Source organism: Gopherus flavomarginatus, chromosome 10, assembly GCF_025201925.1.
Source record: "Gopherus flavomarginatus isolate rGopFla2 chromosome 10, rGopFla2.mat.asm, whole genome shotgun sequence".
NCBI classification, from domain to species: domain Eukaryota; kingdom Metazoa; phylum Chordata; order Testudines; family Testudinidae; genus Gopherus; species Gopherus flavomarginatus.
In genome coordinates this window covers 71,467,365-71,484,522 of record NC_066626.1, presented here as the reverse complement: position 1 = coordinate 71,484,522, position 17,158 = coordinate 71,467,365, and the positions used below count along the sequence as shown (strand labels likewise).

At 35.6% G+C, this 17,158-nt stretch overlaps 1 protein-coding gene across 2 annotated transcripts in view; it reads right to left on the bottom strand.

The window, feature by feature from the left end:
* Nucleotides 1–1,321: 1,321 nt before the first annotated feature.
* The window catches only part of HACD2 (3-hydroxyacyl-CoA dehydratase 2), a 40,148-nt gene continuing 24,311 nt past the window's right edge, over nucleotides 1,322–17,158 (bottom strand). For both annotated transcript variants that reach the window (XM_050917178.1, XM_050917179.1), the window contains 4 exons: nucleotides 16,212–16,300; nucleotides 8,714–8,835; nucleotides 7,368–7,546; nucleotides 1,322–4,613 (listed from right to left, as the gene is read on the bottom strand). In XM_050917178.1, coding sequence (XP_050773135.1) covers nucleotides 4,531–4,613; nucleotides 7,368–7,546; nucleotides 8,714–8,835; nucleotides 16,212–16,300 — 473 coding nt within the window. In that variant the 3' untranslated portion in view covers nucleotides 1,322–4,530. The remainder of the gene's footprint in view (nucleotides 4,614–7,367; nucleotides 7,547–8,713; nucleotides 8,836–16,211; nucleotides 16,301–17,158) is intronic.

The following is a 17,158-nucleotide window of genomic DNA, read 5'->3' as shown; positions in this document are numbered from 1 at the left end:
AAAAACTGTCACAAACTTTGCCTGCATAGTTAGAAAATCTACTTGCTCACCTGCTACCATCATACTGAGAAAAGATCTTCCTCATTTGTCAAAATAAAAAATAAAATAAAAATAAAAATCATCTCTTTAGGTGACTGGGTGAGTAGAATTTCAGACCTATTGGAAGCTGAATGGAATATTCAGGTAGTCAGATGGCTAACATCATCTCTAAGGGAAAGAGAACTGGCCCTCCAGAAATGCCCTCTCCATACTAAATAAAAGGGAATTGTGTAGAAATCCACACCTTTTTATTTTATGCCTACCCCAGCGCAGAGCTTTTCCTGAGTTTCAGGCCATCAACTGCCATGGCCTGTCACTTAAATATTATTTTTTAAATAATTCCCCTGTAAACAAGGTGCTCATACTTAAAAGCCTTTAGATTTTACCCTAGGTAATTAGTATTGCCTCCATATTTGCTGTATTCTCAGATTTGGTAAAATAAATATGAAGGGGGACCCTAAAAATATTGACCATTAGTTATGCTAAGGCAAAGCTGGGAAGAGCTCAGCCTAACCACTGTACATCAACAGCAAAAGTTAGAAAAGGAAGTTTTTAATTACACACGTTGTGCTAAGTCACAGCTGTCATACATGAGGCATGTGCTTTTATAGGGCATGAAAACAGTCCTTTATTTCATCCTTTTTGCAAACAAAAAAAATCACTGTAGTTGTGGAATTCTATGCGAAACATAGGGCTAGAACAGAATAACTTACTTTGCAACCGTTACTCAGGTCCTGTTAGAAGCTTACAACATATTAGCTAGATTCCATTAATTTTCATAGATATTTAAAATCTTTCTCCCAAGAAGTGTTAAAAACATTAAGACAATATCCAGAAAGCTGCCTTGGTAGCAAACACTTTGCAGTATATTTAGTAAGTGAACTCCCAAACACTCTATTGCATTTGTTAAAACATTCCATTGTATTTTGAATAATTGTAATTACTGGTGCTTATAGAATAGCTGTACTTATCTGCGATTGTACAGATAGCAATGGAAAAGCAAAAAATCTCTCATTCTATTCAAGGACCTGTACGTGTTCTCAACACATTGTGATGGACATTTCCAAAAACTGAAAAATAAAATGTTAATTACTACATTTTAAGTTTAGACCATCTTCTGTTTGAGTGCAAAAAGTTATGAATCCAAAAATTTTCCTACAAACTGCGAGAAAAAGAAATATTGCGTATAGTACACAGCAATAACTATTAAGGATTAACCGACTGGTATGGCATACTCAAATATATTTATGCTTTTTTCCTTACATACTACCAACACTCCATATTTCATCCATCATTTTATTATTTGGATTACAGCAATTAGTATCACTGGTCAGTAGTTCAAATCCAGGCACAGAGCACAGAATCTATTTATTACACAATGCAACAACACAAACTAATATTTAGTGAACAAACTGTTTCACTACATTAACATCTGGTAGAAATATCTTCCAAACATGCATAAAAGTCTAAGTTTAGTATTTCAGAGCTCCCTGTAATATCTGGTTCCTACATATACAAAAAAAATACATTTAAACTTATAATTATCTTAGTGAATCAAAGACTTATAAAATTACAATTGTATTCTTCACAACATACAAAAAATACAAAAACGACTGTATATAATGTACAGTTTTCATCCAAATTTCATTATATCAATATGCACCAACATATACCTGATTCAATGTATATTCATAAATATTTGTACCTTGAAAGATGACTTTAAAATGACTTTGCAGATTAGTCCACACAAGTGCCAACCTTCACTGGTAAATAAAAAAAATCTTTGATAGAAACATCACATTGTGAAAAATTACAATTTGTTTATCTGCACCTTTAATCTGCATTTTACTGTAAATTACACTATGAAAATTTCTACAACTCCAGGTGTACATTCTCTACTAGGAAGGACCATGGTGTTTCTTCCATGTAATGACAAACTTGGATAAAGAAACATGGCAGGACTCTAGTTAGTTACCCATCTACAAACTATTATGAACACCATGAAAACCATCACACTAGAAGCAGATATCTGCTGTAGCAGTTTGATGATACCAATGGAAGGGAGAAAATACATGAGTCAAATAAATAGGGTATGAAAAAGAACTCTCTAGATTATACCAAATAAAGTACCTATGAAACCCTTCACTATTAGGTTCACATAAATTGAATTAAATTTCAGTGAAAGATACACACTTCACAGAATGTATGTTCATTCTCATTTTATAAAAACAAAATTAATATAATAAACAAAGAAACCAGTTATTAAAAAGTTATCTTGGGGCCTGATTCTGCAGTCCTAATTCAGGATGAACTTCTACCAAGTTAAAAGGAGCTTAGTCTGAGTAAGTACAGCAGGAATGCATTTTACATGTTGAAAATGTGGAGTATTGAATTCTTGAATAGATTTTTGTTTGATGATGTGAAAAATAAATTGTTTGGGTTATAAGAAATCTCATCTGGGAATGCTAGCTCTGTTTTATTTTTAAAAGGCAGGGGTTCATTTAAATGTGTGGTCAATAACCTTTATGTATGGTATTGTGTTATTGGTACAGAAGTGATAAAATGACAAAATATAAACACTTATTTAACTAAATAGGTAATTATATAGAGCCTTCTCCCCATTCTCAAAGATCTGTGGCAATCTCTTTGCTTCTTAACAAACCCAAAGCCATCTAATTAAAACTATTGTACAAACCTCCTTCCCAGGAATATAGCGAACGTATCCCACTTCATATATCATTCACATAGGCCAAAATGTTTAGACATGGGAGTCTAAAGTTACTCCTAACTCCATATTTAGCCACCTAAATCAAAGTGGCTTGATTTTCAAAGGAATTGAGCATCCAGAATTCCTACTGATTTCAATGGGAGCTGTGTGTGTTCAGAACTTGTGAAGTCAGGCCATTTTGATTTAAGTGTCTATGTATATATTTGGATGCCTCCCTTTGAAAACACAGGCTATAATTAACCTGGATAGCCAATTTGAAAGGGATAGGGGGAGATTTATTGGTCAATAAAGATGTACATTTACATTATTTTGTAGAGTAAATCAAACAGCTATATTTCTCTAAAACAGACCAATACTATTATCTCTAAATTTTCTCCTCTCTCCAGTGCTGCCATGGTATCATTTGTGCTGCATTATAAGGTTTAGCTATTTACATATCGAAAGCTCTTTACCATTTTAAGCACTGATAAAATTCAGCTGTACTTTTTCAATGGAGCAAGAAGCAGTGTTGCCAACAAAAATAAAACATAGTAATGAAAAGATTTAGATTTTGTCTTCTTTAGAAAAACCTAAAATAAATGTAACTATAAATCTATGCATGGACATACTGCCCCTCTATGAATGACTACATTTAAAAAAAAGCCAAACATTTCTTACTAGCATCATTAAAATTAGATTTAACAGTATCACTGAAATTATTGCCTAAGCATCTTTAAGTGGCCAAACAAAATTTGGAAAAAGGCTCTGTATAAAACATATTTAGACTGTGATTGTGTATATTTATTCTTAAAGTTGAAAGTCAGAAATGTATTTGAATCCTCTCTGTTTACAAGTGTGTAAACAAAAGAGGTTGTTAAATGAGCTAGTGGAAAACAGAAGTTACGGGGATAATTTAAAGCCATAAAGGGAGGAAAACACTGAGCAAGTGAGTGACATGTCCTGGTATCACTCTGTACAGGTCCATGACTGATGACATTGCTTTACCCAATTATTTCAGAAAATTTAAAATTACACTTCCCCCCATGTATTTCAAAGAAGTGATCTGAGGCTGCTGTACTCAAGGCAGTTTTAATATTTCAGAGCAGTATTATAGCTCTATAGGGACAATACTGGAACAGAGCTTGAGGTAATAAACAGTTAAATCTTTAGATAACATATGCTGGTAGGACACCATATTATTTAAATTCCTAGAGAATCACATTTCCCTTCAGTTTCAATAATTGATTCCCTGCTCTCCCTCCCACTTGCCTTTAGAGTTAGGAAATTCTCTTGCTAGATTTAAGCAATCTGCCTGGTTACTGGAGTCCCAGCCAAAATCTTAGAGCATTCCAGAGAATATAGTTTGCCTCTACAGCAATACATACAATTTCTGGCATGCAGTCAAGCGCTTTTAAAAAGCAATGACAATAATAATATAATCCCAATTCAAGCACTGCACTTAGTGGGTACCACTTTATCACAAACATGGTAACTTTCTGGTGTCAAATGATAAATTGAAGTCTTGTTAGCATATATATTAAAGAAAGACAAAAGGCTAAAAAGTCAAAGCCACATACATTTCTTATAGCAGTGCATGCTGAAAATGATATTCTAGTGTTTTACATGGTGAAATTTCAACAAAATCATCACATTCGTTATTTCTAAGGTTTTTTTTTTTTACTTCTGATTTAATTTTTACACTCCTGGTTTATTTTGTATAAATGTGCTGGGTTACTGAAAGTCTGCAGCATTTTGGTGTGTGAAAAGTTCTGAAAGAGCTGGAATTATTCAGATTTCTTGTGTTCTTCAGTATGGGAAAGTACCTTTCTCCTCTGATGTAGCATGTGGAAATACAACTGAGGAAAGACTGAAAAGAGAATAGACATGTAAATAAAAAGTATGAAATCAGGTTTGTGTTTGAACATGGCACACTTACAGTCATACATTCAAGGTCTCTTAGAAAGTAACAGATCACTTATCCACTTTCTCAAAAAATCAGAGAAAAATAGAGGCACAGTGGATGATGCACACTATTCTCCCTACAGACTTCAAGTACCATGCATCAATTTTTGCCAGTATGTTTTTTTTTTTTAATTTCACAGACAAAATACTACATTGTTTTTCTGCATGACCCAATGTAGATCTTCACTTCAAGTTATTCATGAACAGTCAAGATTACACAGCAGAACACCGGCATCATAGTGGGTTTGCCAGACTATATATCTAACTAGGAGCTGAAAACACACATAGGATAAAAAGGTTCCTGAACTGCACACGAATAGGAAGAATAGGTTCTTGAAGGGGGTGGGGGTGGGAGGTTGGGATGGGGGAAAGGAGAGAAATAGATCTCAAAGACAACAAATTGGGTACAGTTTCTTTGATCCTGAAGGAGATGCATAGGATCAGAGTGGAGTAAAATTGTATTTATACAATAAGTTATAGTATTTGCAAAATGGGAGAACAAAATGTGAGATTGAAATCATGCACATATGATATGAACAGCTAAACAAGCCTGAATATTAGTTCTAAACATAAGCTCAAGATCAGTTCATCCTAGTGAACCATATGAGCCTGTTAAGGATAGTGTCAGCCTAGTTTATATCAATTTTGTATTACAAGAGTTTGTTATGCAAAATAGATCAGCCCATGGGTATTTAAATTGTGCACTAAAAAGGTTTCAAGGTGGTTGGTTATAAATTAGCACTCTTTGCTCCAACTTCTTTCATTTTGTTTCTCACATATCCTCTCCTCCCTATCCCGCTTTAGTTTGTCTCCCACCTGACTGAATTCCAGATTATACTACTGCACTCCAGGGAAACTAGTGTTGATGAATACATTCATTAACTTGGTAAGAAACACATTGTTGCATAATTATTCCAATGAAACTTGAACAAATGCAGGAAGTCTGTCATGCATAGGATCCATTATGAGCAATCAAGATTTTCATATGAGAATTATTTTGGTCCGAAGCTAATTTGACAGGACCTTCATTTTAAAACTAAAGGTTTTCATGAAGTGGAGTTGCAACTATAAGGAAAATTAATTGTATTACTTTCAATGAGGAAGTTTTCAAAATTTTTCTGTCATTGTAACCCCAGTATTTCTGAAGTTTTCAGTGGGAATTTAGGGTCAGGAAAAGAGCATTCATTAGGTCCTATTTTTATTTTCTCCAGGCTTAGACAGACTTCCATAAAAGTGTGGGGCTTCTGTGGAGGGATAGCAGACTTGTGAAGTTGGTCAGGGAGAATGAACTGAATAAACTGATTTGACAACTGAATCTTAATTCTCACATGCTACTAAAATATCAAAGGCTACAAGTTTTTGCAAGAAGACACCTAGTACAAGTTGAACAATAGCAAACATATATCATGAATGTTTTGATGCTTATCTACCAGGGTGATAAAAAAATTCATATTATTGGATTATTAGTTCAAAAATTCTGTACATATTTGAATACACTGATGAATCTACACTGGAAACAGAACATATTGAAAGAGCAAGTGCTGCCCCAAAACTGAGCTATTTTAAGGGTGAGATCTAGATAAATTGTTTTGAAGGCTCAGTTTCCACCACCCCGCTTGGTTCCACCAACTACAATCCAACTATTCCAGTGGATGGATGGAAGTGAAAGAGTGAGACTTTCCCTTCTTTTTATGTAAATAAATCCAAAGTTAGTCGGCATCTTTGGAGCTATGCCAAATATATTATTCTCGGACACAAATGAATGAAATGCAGTTTTCATAGCAGATGGAAAAGTTTATGACTTTTGTGACATCAAGATTCATAAGAAGCCTTACTTAGAAGATTATAAGCGCTGATTGTAGAATTCAACACTGCTCAAGTTTAAATCTTACTTAGGATACGATTCATCATTCTGCATAGACTAGAAGGCTACATAGATAATAAAAAGTTCAGAGAAAAAACAGCTGTAGAAATAGCTAAATAGACACCAATAGCATTATCATTACATTTTTTTGAATTTTAGACTCAATGGCATAACTATATTGGTTATAGGTCTTTTACTTTAAAACACCACAGATCAAAGAAAAACAAGACCTACATTATAGCTTTCTAAATTATGAGTCATGCTGCCTCTCCCCTCAAGATAAGATAGCTAAAGAAGCATCCTGATGAGTACAAACAGTGTTCCCCACTGTTTTTGTCTGAGCAAAAGTGCACTACTCTGCAGTTTTTGTGAGGATAGCAAATCTGCCACTCATTTACTTAACTACTGGAAAAGTCATGAAGAGATAACTCAAAAATAAATAATTTGTTTATAACTATATACTAACTCTGTTCAGAACAACTAATGAAAGAGAGTGGCAGAGAGAAAAATAATTTAAACAGTCATTATTTGCCAAAAGATACTACAATTATTTTATATTTCAAGTATAGATTAAAAAAAACTAGTTTCTCCATTACCACTCTGTGGTAAACATTGGCAAATGCTGACTGCTGTAGTTCTACTTTTGTCTGATCTCTTTTCTTTAAGAAACTTTCAGAAAGGTATGTTGCTACCTGCAAAGCTAGCTAGCTATGCACACAGTTTAATCACTCGGTTTCTCAGTTAGCTTTCCATATACTGTTTTCACACAAAACCCTAACATAATGGTGTACTTACTTGGAATATAAGATATCATAATCAGGATCAGGAATGTATAGTAATCAAAGGAAAAATTGTATTTGTTAGGTAAGCTAATGGAATACAAGCCAGCCTGTCTGACGAAGGGCAAAGCAGCATATATTGTGAGTAATTCGCCTGAGACTCCCATTGGATACAGTACTATGAACAGTGTGTACCTAGAACAAAACATTTAGGGAAAGACATAAAAAAAAATCAGTCCGAAGCTCTAATAAGTGAAATTATTTGTTAAATTATGTTATGGTTACTCCACTTTTCAATAACCACAAACAAATTTAATATTTGCCTTTTTATTTCAGTATTAATTGGTATTTGATTAGAGCACAGTAAAGTGACGTTGCTATCTCCAAGGTAAAATGTTCAGACCAACAATCAAATTTCACTGAATGCAGAAGTGCCTTTGATAAGCTGCAAATTATATTTGAATATAACCCTGTAAAACTGTAATTCACATTTCTGAACCACCTGCTATGATAGTCAACTTAAGAGTCCATATCTGCTTGAAATCTTGTCTAGAACGAGTTAAAAGTAGTTTCAGGTACAACACCTGTCACTGAGCCACTGCCAACTTGAGGATTCTCCATCACATTTTCCTTTTAAAGAGACATTTTGCCTTACTGCTATATAAAAGATCTGTACAAACAAAAGAAACTGTCTCAAACCGGGAAACAGCAAAACTGACTATATACAGAGTGCTGTAAATTTTTTCTTCCCTCACTTTCAGTTACAGTCATCTTATAACAGGGAGTAACTTATAACAATAGTAAATAAATATTTTCAGACAGAAATTAGATTTTTAAATGGTCATGTTCCTTTAAAATAGAGATACATGTAGCACAGATAATATAGGAGCCTGTTGTAAGATAAAGAAATTTGACACATTTATTATATCTCTGATGTTCAGCTACCAAAATTAGTTTATTAAAAGATAACCGAGAAACTTATAATAGGATGACTGACATTTCTTTATGTTCTTTCCTCACTACTATGTGAAAGACACATACAAAAAAGAAAATTACTTTAAAACTATATAATTTGGCAGGAGACTCAGAAGCAATATTCACTATGAACATTAAAGATCATTAATGTCAACTTCTGTTTAACAGATTTTAAGCACACAAATTGCCTGAAGGGAGCAAGAGCTGGCCCCAGAGACATATCCATTTGTGGCTATGAGGTGGTTACTGTCAGCTAATAATCAATAATGTTGTGTACAACAATTATTTTCCATGCTTACTAGACTAATTTTCTGTGCGGTTATATAAACTTTCCTGTCAAATCGGTAAAATATCTGCAAAGGTCAACATTCCTTTTATGCATCTTACCTGGCCCACTTGATGAGGTAAGGGAGGTGGTTTAATAGGCTAAATGTATAAAAGGAGTAACGGATAATTTCAGTGATCGTCCAGGCAACAACAAATAAGAGGACACTATCTTCATTCTGTACCTATTAAAGAGAGGAAGAAAATATACAGTACAACAACTTCAGAAATTATAAATTGTTAACTACTCACATGACAAGAAATAGTTCTCAGAATAATCCACCCTTGCACCTTGTTTTATTGCTTCATTTAAGAAAGTGAGATCCCAAGATTCACTTGAAGATCAACATGGTGCTTCAGTAATAGTTTTCCTTGTTAATTCTAAATATTCTCCCAATAGTGAAAAATTCCAAAGAAAAATGGAAAATATAATTTAAAAGTATGGAAACCAACCTCTTATCACTATGAGCTACACTGATGGCCCCACCATCCTATGCAACACACTAGGCCTAAATCAGTGGTTCTCAAAGTTTAACAACCTGTGAACCCCTTTCACTAAATGTCAAGTCTTGCGACCCCCCCCCCCTCCTAAAAATGAATATTTCCAGGGATTGTCTCCTTTATAAAAGCAGTGATCTTGGAAATACAAAATTTGTTTTTAATGACATGCTTATTACACACTATTATTAATTATAATTTATCATTACAGTATTTTTATTACATTATGAAAATGGCAACACTCTTCCAAGATCTCACTTTCGTAGCCTGTATCACTTTGAATAAGCCTGTTATAAGACAAGGCTCCTATGTTTCATCAAGGAGTATCAGATGTGAAACAGCGTGAAGGTATGTAAGAAGCCAACTCAAAGAGTTCCTCCTACACAAGCATTCAGGTCTTGAGCAGTCCAGGCAAACAACGCACATTACAACAAAGCTTAAACATGTTCTTCATAATTATTTTAAAAACAATACTAGCTATTTAATTTTAAAAACAGCAAAAAATATCCATCTCCCTTTCCAATTCTCATAAAGAGTCTTGAAGTTTAAATCTCCTGAGTGTGATAGATCTGCTTAGCTCTTGGAAGTCCAGGGGCTCCAGGCTGCTGGCCCCGTGCTGTCCGGGGTCTGTAGGGACAGCTCTGTCTGCCATTAGGGAATATTTTCCTGAGAACCCCCTGTAACATTTTGCGAACCTCAGTTTGGGAACCACTGGCCTACATGATGTGCAAAAGCCCCATGGAATAATTTTCCGCTTCCTGAATCCCCAGGCTTGTACCCATCCCCTATCGCCTCCCAAACCTCCGGGGGAGGGTTATTAGGTTTAGTTAGGAGAGGGAGGATGGTCCATTGACTGGGCAAATCACTTAGCCTCTCCGTGCCTCAGTTCCCCATCTGTACAATAGGGACAATACTTCCCTACCTCACATGTGTGTTGTGAAGATAAATACATTAAAAACTGTGAGGTGCTCAGATATTATGCTGATGGGAGCCTTATACATTTACACTGCCCTAAATATTTAGTTTTCAGCATGATGCATGTAGTGTATTAAAAAGCATTAACTGCATCATTGAAGTTGTCAAGTGGGAACCTGGAGGCTGATAGCTTCATCTGAGAAGCTAGAGCTTTTGGCACTGAGGGAGGCATGGGGTTCTATCTGAGTTTTGTGCATTACTGAGGAAGCTGAAACTTTTGGCACTGCAAAAAAAATACATCTCCTTTTCCTTCTCGTCCCCAACCTTTGTGTGTCTGCGTGTGTGTGTGTGGGAGGATTCATTACCTACCTCAGTAAACTTGACAACTATCTGCCTCACTGCACCTTGTCCCAATTTCTGCTACTACATCCAGTGTAATTTCTGCTTAAACTAGGAGCAGTGAAATAGTTAACACTGATATGTAAAGCATCATTAGGTTTCACTGTAAATACACTGAAATACACAAGAAGAATAGGCCATTTTACTCTAAGACATATTGTTTCAGGAAGACATCACCATCAGTTTCACTCAATTCACATTTTGAAATTTATTTTCACAACAATAAGATTTTTTTTTAAAAAAGAAAGCTTAGATTTGGAAGCACAAATTCAAAAAGGGACAGCAATAATGGAGCAGCTTATGTGTCCACAAAACTGCATTACAAATGGAGGCAATCTCTAATACATAGCTTATTTCAGCTAACATTTTTATGTACAGTTTTCTTCCAGGAAAAAAATGTCATGAATTTTCTCTATTAGTGAACACCATAAGCTCAGTTTCACTGGACTTTAGAACAACAAAAGCAAAACAGCTCACCAACTGGTACTTGCATATTTTCCTTTTTTCTCCAACTCTTACAAGAGGAAAAGGAAGTCAGTAGGTGTGGGTGGTACACCCATACAATTTACCCTGGGTAAAGTACATGCACACAGACAAAAAGAGGAACAAGAAAATATATGGACATAGGGAAAACATTTGCTCGTAAATAGGGCTGATCATATGTTTGCTTGTCAAAAGCTCATGGGACATCACACAAAAAAAGATGTTATTTTAATACACACAGACTGCAACAACAAATGGCATTACATAAGAAAAAACAGCAACCCCAGAAAACATTTTTGCTATTATTCATGGTCATGTTGCTTGTATGTTGTATACCAATCCCACCAATAGTGCGTGTGTATGTGTGTTCGTTCTTCATGGCAGGAACCAGGCTTTCCTACATATTTCTACAGCACCCAGCAAAATGGAGTCCTAAATCCTCTTTGGGAGCTTTGTGTGCTACTTCGCAAATATCAATAGCAAAGCTTACTCCTCAAACTGGAGAGAATTAGGAGCATTGCACAGATGGTACTATTTCCAGGGACAGGCAGTTTCAAAGCATTCAATAGCTGCCCCTTCTGGTCAAATCAGGAGCAGCATTTGGTGAGTTCAAGTTTGCCAATTTATTTCGTGTTGGGAAAAGGATGGACTCTGATGAAAGTTAAGATTCACATGCTGTTCTGGTCTCTGTCCCTTAAATCAAGGAAGAGGAGTGGATTACTGTGGATGTGGGAAATAAATTATCACTAGAGGAGCATCAAATGGTAGGAGTAAGGGGAAAGGGTGCCAAGAAACTGGTCCTTGGAGTGGGTGATGAAAAATACTGACATAAGTGGAGAAAAGAACCTAGATAGCTCTGATCTAATTCTATGGTATACCTTTTCTGTTGCCATTGATTTCTGAAGTCATAGTCCTCTCATTCCCTATCTACACCAAGAAAGCTGTATATGAAAACATGAAAAACTGCTCTACCAATCATTGCTAAGGCCATTTGACCAACCAATGTGGATGATGTCTTAGAAATGTTGTCAAACCAGCCTCCACACCTGTTGGTCGAACAATGGTAGACGCCAGTTCAGCAGGAGGCATGCCTGAGCTGTTTTAAAACTGTTCTCAACCAACAGTCTTTTCTTTGCAGCAAAGCCACAGATTGAGTATTCATTTTCTTCATCATTTTTGGCTAAGTTCTTTATATCACCACAAAGAATTAGGTACCAGTTACTTACTGACAGACATACTGGAAATCTATTTATCATGGCTAGAACTCCTTATTCTGCGTTTTTGGACACTTTAACTGAATTAGACGTTTGAATTTGTCCAAGAGGCACATTACCAAACCTCAAGGGCTTGATTTACTAAACAATATCTCAAGAGTCTTATTTGATTAGATACAGCTACAGTTAATTCAGCAAAAGTATCATTCCCTCTCCTTTCCTTAGAAGGAAATAACCCAGGGGAGCACAAAAAGGGACAGCAAGACTTTACAAAACCAGCAGCCTAATGCCATCCTCAAAAGTCATTTGCATTCATTAAAACTCTTTTTAATTTTAATTTTTAAAATACCCATTTCTTCCTGTAGGCCTTGGAATGCAGTCCCAGATATTTGTTCGAAGTATATTTCATGCTCTTAATGACTGATGATTTAACAAGCTTCTTATCTAAGCTGTTCAGACCACAGATATAAATTGCTGTCAAAAGCAATTTCAAATTGATTTCTTACCAATGAAGGTCTTGGATTTATTTTAGCTTACCCTCAGAATTACGAATAGGAGACAATCTTTATATTAGTCAAACAACGACAACAAAAAAAGACTATGCTGAGATGTAAAGTTAATGTTCAGAATCCAGAAAATATGACAAAGTAAGGTCATTTATCCAACCTTAATCGTTTTCCCTCATGCATACGCATGAAAGATATCCTAAGGTTGGTGGCGAAGAAGAAAAAGGGAGTTCTTCATGCTTTTTGATTTTTATGATGTGTAAAGAGGTTTTCTTATACTCAAATATGGCTGAACTGTTTTCCTCAAAGTTTAAAAACAAGAATAATCTTTGGGCAGAAAGCTCTTCTGGAAAATTTCAGCCTACAATGTGAATATTTTGGGAAGTGATAGAGGACTGAAAATGGGTGGTGCTTAGAAAGGAAACACTATACAAATGTTAATTATAAGGGTAAGTACAACTCCTTCCAATCCTGTTTTATCATCTTCATAAAGAAAATGTGGGGTTCCAAACAGATATACGGGGCCTGATACATGAGTTACTTCAGTGTTTCTGTTACTTCCGTTTTATGTCAGTGCAAGTATTATTACATCAGTTTAAATAATGGTCTAAAGGCCTACAGCATTTTGTTGCTGAGAGTTTTGATCTTTTTAGTGTGGGCTTTTTCTTATTCCATCTGCCCTGATAAAAGCTCTTGCAGTCTCAATTATTATAATAATATCCTAATAAAACTAGGATATTAACCTATTCAATTGGCAGTCTCTCTTTTCAAGTAATTTTTAGTATACTTGATTGCTGGTGAAAGAGGTCAAGTTCACAGACTCAGAACCTGACATTTTCCACTTACCAACCCAAGATATTGTATAAAACAGACAGACTGCAAGGATCTGATAGAAATCAATTCTGTTTTGGAAAGACCACCTCTAAAAATAAAATATGTATTGGTCTTCATGTCATCAATTCCTGACCTTTCTGATTAGAGCGCAAATAAGGGTGCCAATACTGATAGGAACAACTTTCCACTGGAACTGGAGAAAAATAATCAAGTTGTATTTCACATGGGCAACCAACAAGCCATCACATGATAGCATGGTTCAGTCACTACTGCTCTACATAAGATTCAAATATATGACATGGAACTGGAAGGCTCCCCATTATTACCCTTACACTTTTTTTTTTTTTTTTTTTTTTTTTTAAACACACCAGTGTTTTGCTCGAACCACTCTCTTTCCCTTTTTCCTTTGGAACCACAATACTGGCACATATCAAACCACAGAGGCCAAGCAGACTCAACTCATGATGTAATGACACTTCATAAATAACTGCTGGATAGCAGATATTGCACCACATGCTGGACTTTCTCTGTAAGGCGAACGACTGCCAGTCTTAGCTGACCCAAACAAAATAAGGTAATCTCTCCCCTCCCCCCACCATACATCACACAAAGTTTAACAGAAGTCTATCATGCAGCTATAAGTTAATATATCTATAAACATGACAGCACCAAACCCAACAAAATCATGAGAAGCACAAACATGTTAACAGCAAGATTCATGCTTCAGATCGTATCAGAATAAGTTTCTAGATGGTCAATGTACAGAGGAAGAATGTGGTACTGATGTTTCTTCTTTCAAAGAATCTATCATATCTGCAAGCACTCTGGAAAGCAGGATATTAAATGCTTCTAACTCAAGAAGCTAAACAGCAAAATTGAAGTTTATTTAGAAAAACCTCATCATGCAGATACATATTTGTCTTACACAATCCATAAAGGTGCGAAAATCTAATCCTGGACTTCATCAAGGAGATCACTTATGCAGACAGTCCTTTAGAAAAAGCAAAACACTCAGGACACTGTAAATATCAGACATTACAGCACCATGTCTACCTGGGATCTGGTGTCCATCTCCTCACCTGACCTGCTACCACTTTTTTTTAGTCATTGTCTCAGGGTGGTGTAATTACCATGCCTGAAGCTAGCATCCAGTATGAATCTTTGCCATCCTCACCCTACCTTGGGGATATTAGAAAAGTAGTCTAGGCAATCTAATCCTTAATATTTTAGTGCTGAGATAATGAAGAAAATCCCCAATGTGGATAATTTCTATATTACTGTTCTTGTTTACAAGGCACCATGCATCCCAATGGCACTATGGAACTAACAATAATATCTTCACTTGTGGTGTGTAGATGTATCCTAAGATATATCTAAATATAAACATTAATTCTTTCATTGAATCATAGAATATCAGAGTTGGAAGGGGCTCAGGAGGTCATCTAGTCCAACCCTGCTCAAAGTAGAACCAATCCCCAACTAAATTCTTTGCTCCTAATTAAAGTCTCAGAATCCCATTTTGCTTGTTTGAAATCTGGCAGCCATCTCTGGTGCTTTTTTTTTGCTGGAGTCAACAGGGACTAGAACATTACTATACTTGTATTCTGCAGATATATCTGTCAGAGGAAAAGCAGATGTTTTCACATAGGTGTTTTGGATTTTATTAAGAAAAATGTTTAAATACTCTTTTGCTTATCAAATGAACTAGTGGAAAGGATTATTTCACGGTGTTAGAAAACCTGCAAAATCATGGCTCCAGTAAAATATGTGCTAATCACTATCTTGATCATATTCTTTTCCTCCACTTGTTTTGTACATACATTTGAACAGCTCATAGCACACTTTGGGACCTACTGGACACTAATTGTGATAAAAGGAATATTCTCTTAAATGTAACAAATTATCTGAAAAATATTCCATTGTTAGTACAAAGAACAGAATGTTAGAAATATTGTTCAGGAAAATATTGTAAGTTTAATGCAAAAACACCTACAATTCTTAATCCTGTTCTAACTCAAAAGTAATTTTACTATTACCTTTAATGAAAGCAGGATCAGACACACAGTAGAAAAGGATATGATATAGTAGCAAGATTCAGGTAACAATGGTTTGGCATTGCTCAATTCAAAATGATATACTGAAAAAGTGGGATCTTGGGTTTAGGATAGTAAGTTTAGTTAATGGACATTATAAATTTAAAGGGGGAATCTCAATTGAAGACAGTGAAAGAGCTTATAGTCAGCTATCAAAAAACCTTAAAATCCAAGATGGTGGTGGGCCAGAATTGGGGTGCTTATGACCAATGAGATACACTAGTATTTGGAACAGAAGCAAGTTATTTCATTCTGAATATCACCTCTATATAGAGGGCCACCACAAGTAAAATGAAATACCAGAAATTATGTATTTCCCATCATTTCATTTGCCCAAATATTCTGAATACAAGGAATTATTGTGTCAAAAATGTAAGACTCTCTTAAACTAAGCATGGGAAGAGAGAGAGAAGTGATCAAAGAAAATGCCAACGTGGAACAGGTAAATACCATGTAAGCTGTAGTCAAATATATTCTTTGTGGTGTATAGACCTCTCATATAAATCATTCAGATGTGGGGAGGCAGAGAAGAACATATTTAAATTAAAGTGACTGACACTGGCTTCTTTGTAGCACCTTCTCATTACCTTTCAGTCTCTCTCCTGTAGCTCAAACTTACCTCTTTTACACTGTGTGTTACAGCCCATGTCAGGAAAACCCTTGACATCACTTGGAAAGCAGTCAGGACAACAGAAGAGGGAACAATGCCTGAAAGATATTTTAGGACTGATAAATATACTCAGTGTTACTATTTTGGAGACAGATTTACTAATGTTATTTAGCAAAACTCCAGTAAAGCTGAACTTTTAGAACACAGACACATGAACTTTAGATTAAACTGCAAAATTTTCAGGGCAGGGACTGTGTCCTATGATGTGTTTCTACTAATGAGATGCCTTGATTGGGACTTTAGACACTATCCTAATACAAATAAGAAATAATCAGTCTTGTTGCAACGAGTACGGCACAGACCTTAATACCCAAGGAGCAAACTTGGCAATGCTATGTGTATACTGCACTTTTGTCAGTCAAACTTTTGTCAGTCAGGGGTGTGAAAAAAAGCATACCCTTGACCAACAAAAGTTTTACTGATGAAAAGCACTGGCGTGGACAGCACTTTGTCGGCAGGAGATGCACTACGGCCGTTTGTTGGGGATGGTTTTATTTTGCCAGCAGGAGAGTTTATTGGCCACTGTTGGAAGACAGGATACTAGATTAGATGGATGACTGGTCTGACCCAGTATGGCTGTTCTTATGTTAACTGAACACAAATTACTGCAAACATCTAGCACTAGCAGTGCTTGGTAGATGAATAAAGACTGCGTAGGAACAAGAAAAAGAAAAGAAAGGCAAGGATGTGGAAGGGTTCAGAAGGAACTGACAAAATAATTTCACAAGAATTAGATTTTTCATCAGACAGGCAGTACAGACCTCAAAAGAGCTAATTCAGGCATTACAAAGTAGTAGAAGTGATGGAAAGAACCAAGGCACCCAAATAAGGTAAGAAAAATAACTGAGGCATAGCACTTTTCAATGTTATCCATGTATTAATGGTGGGTAGATTTC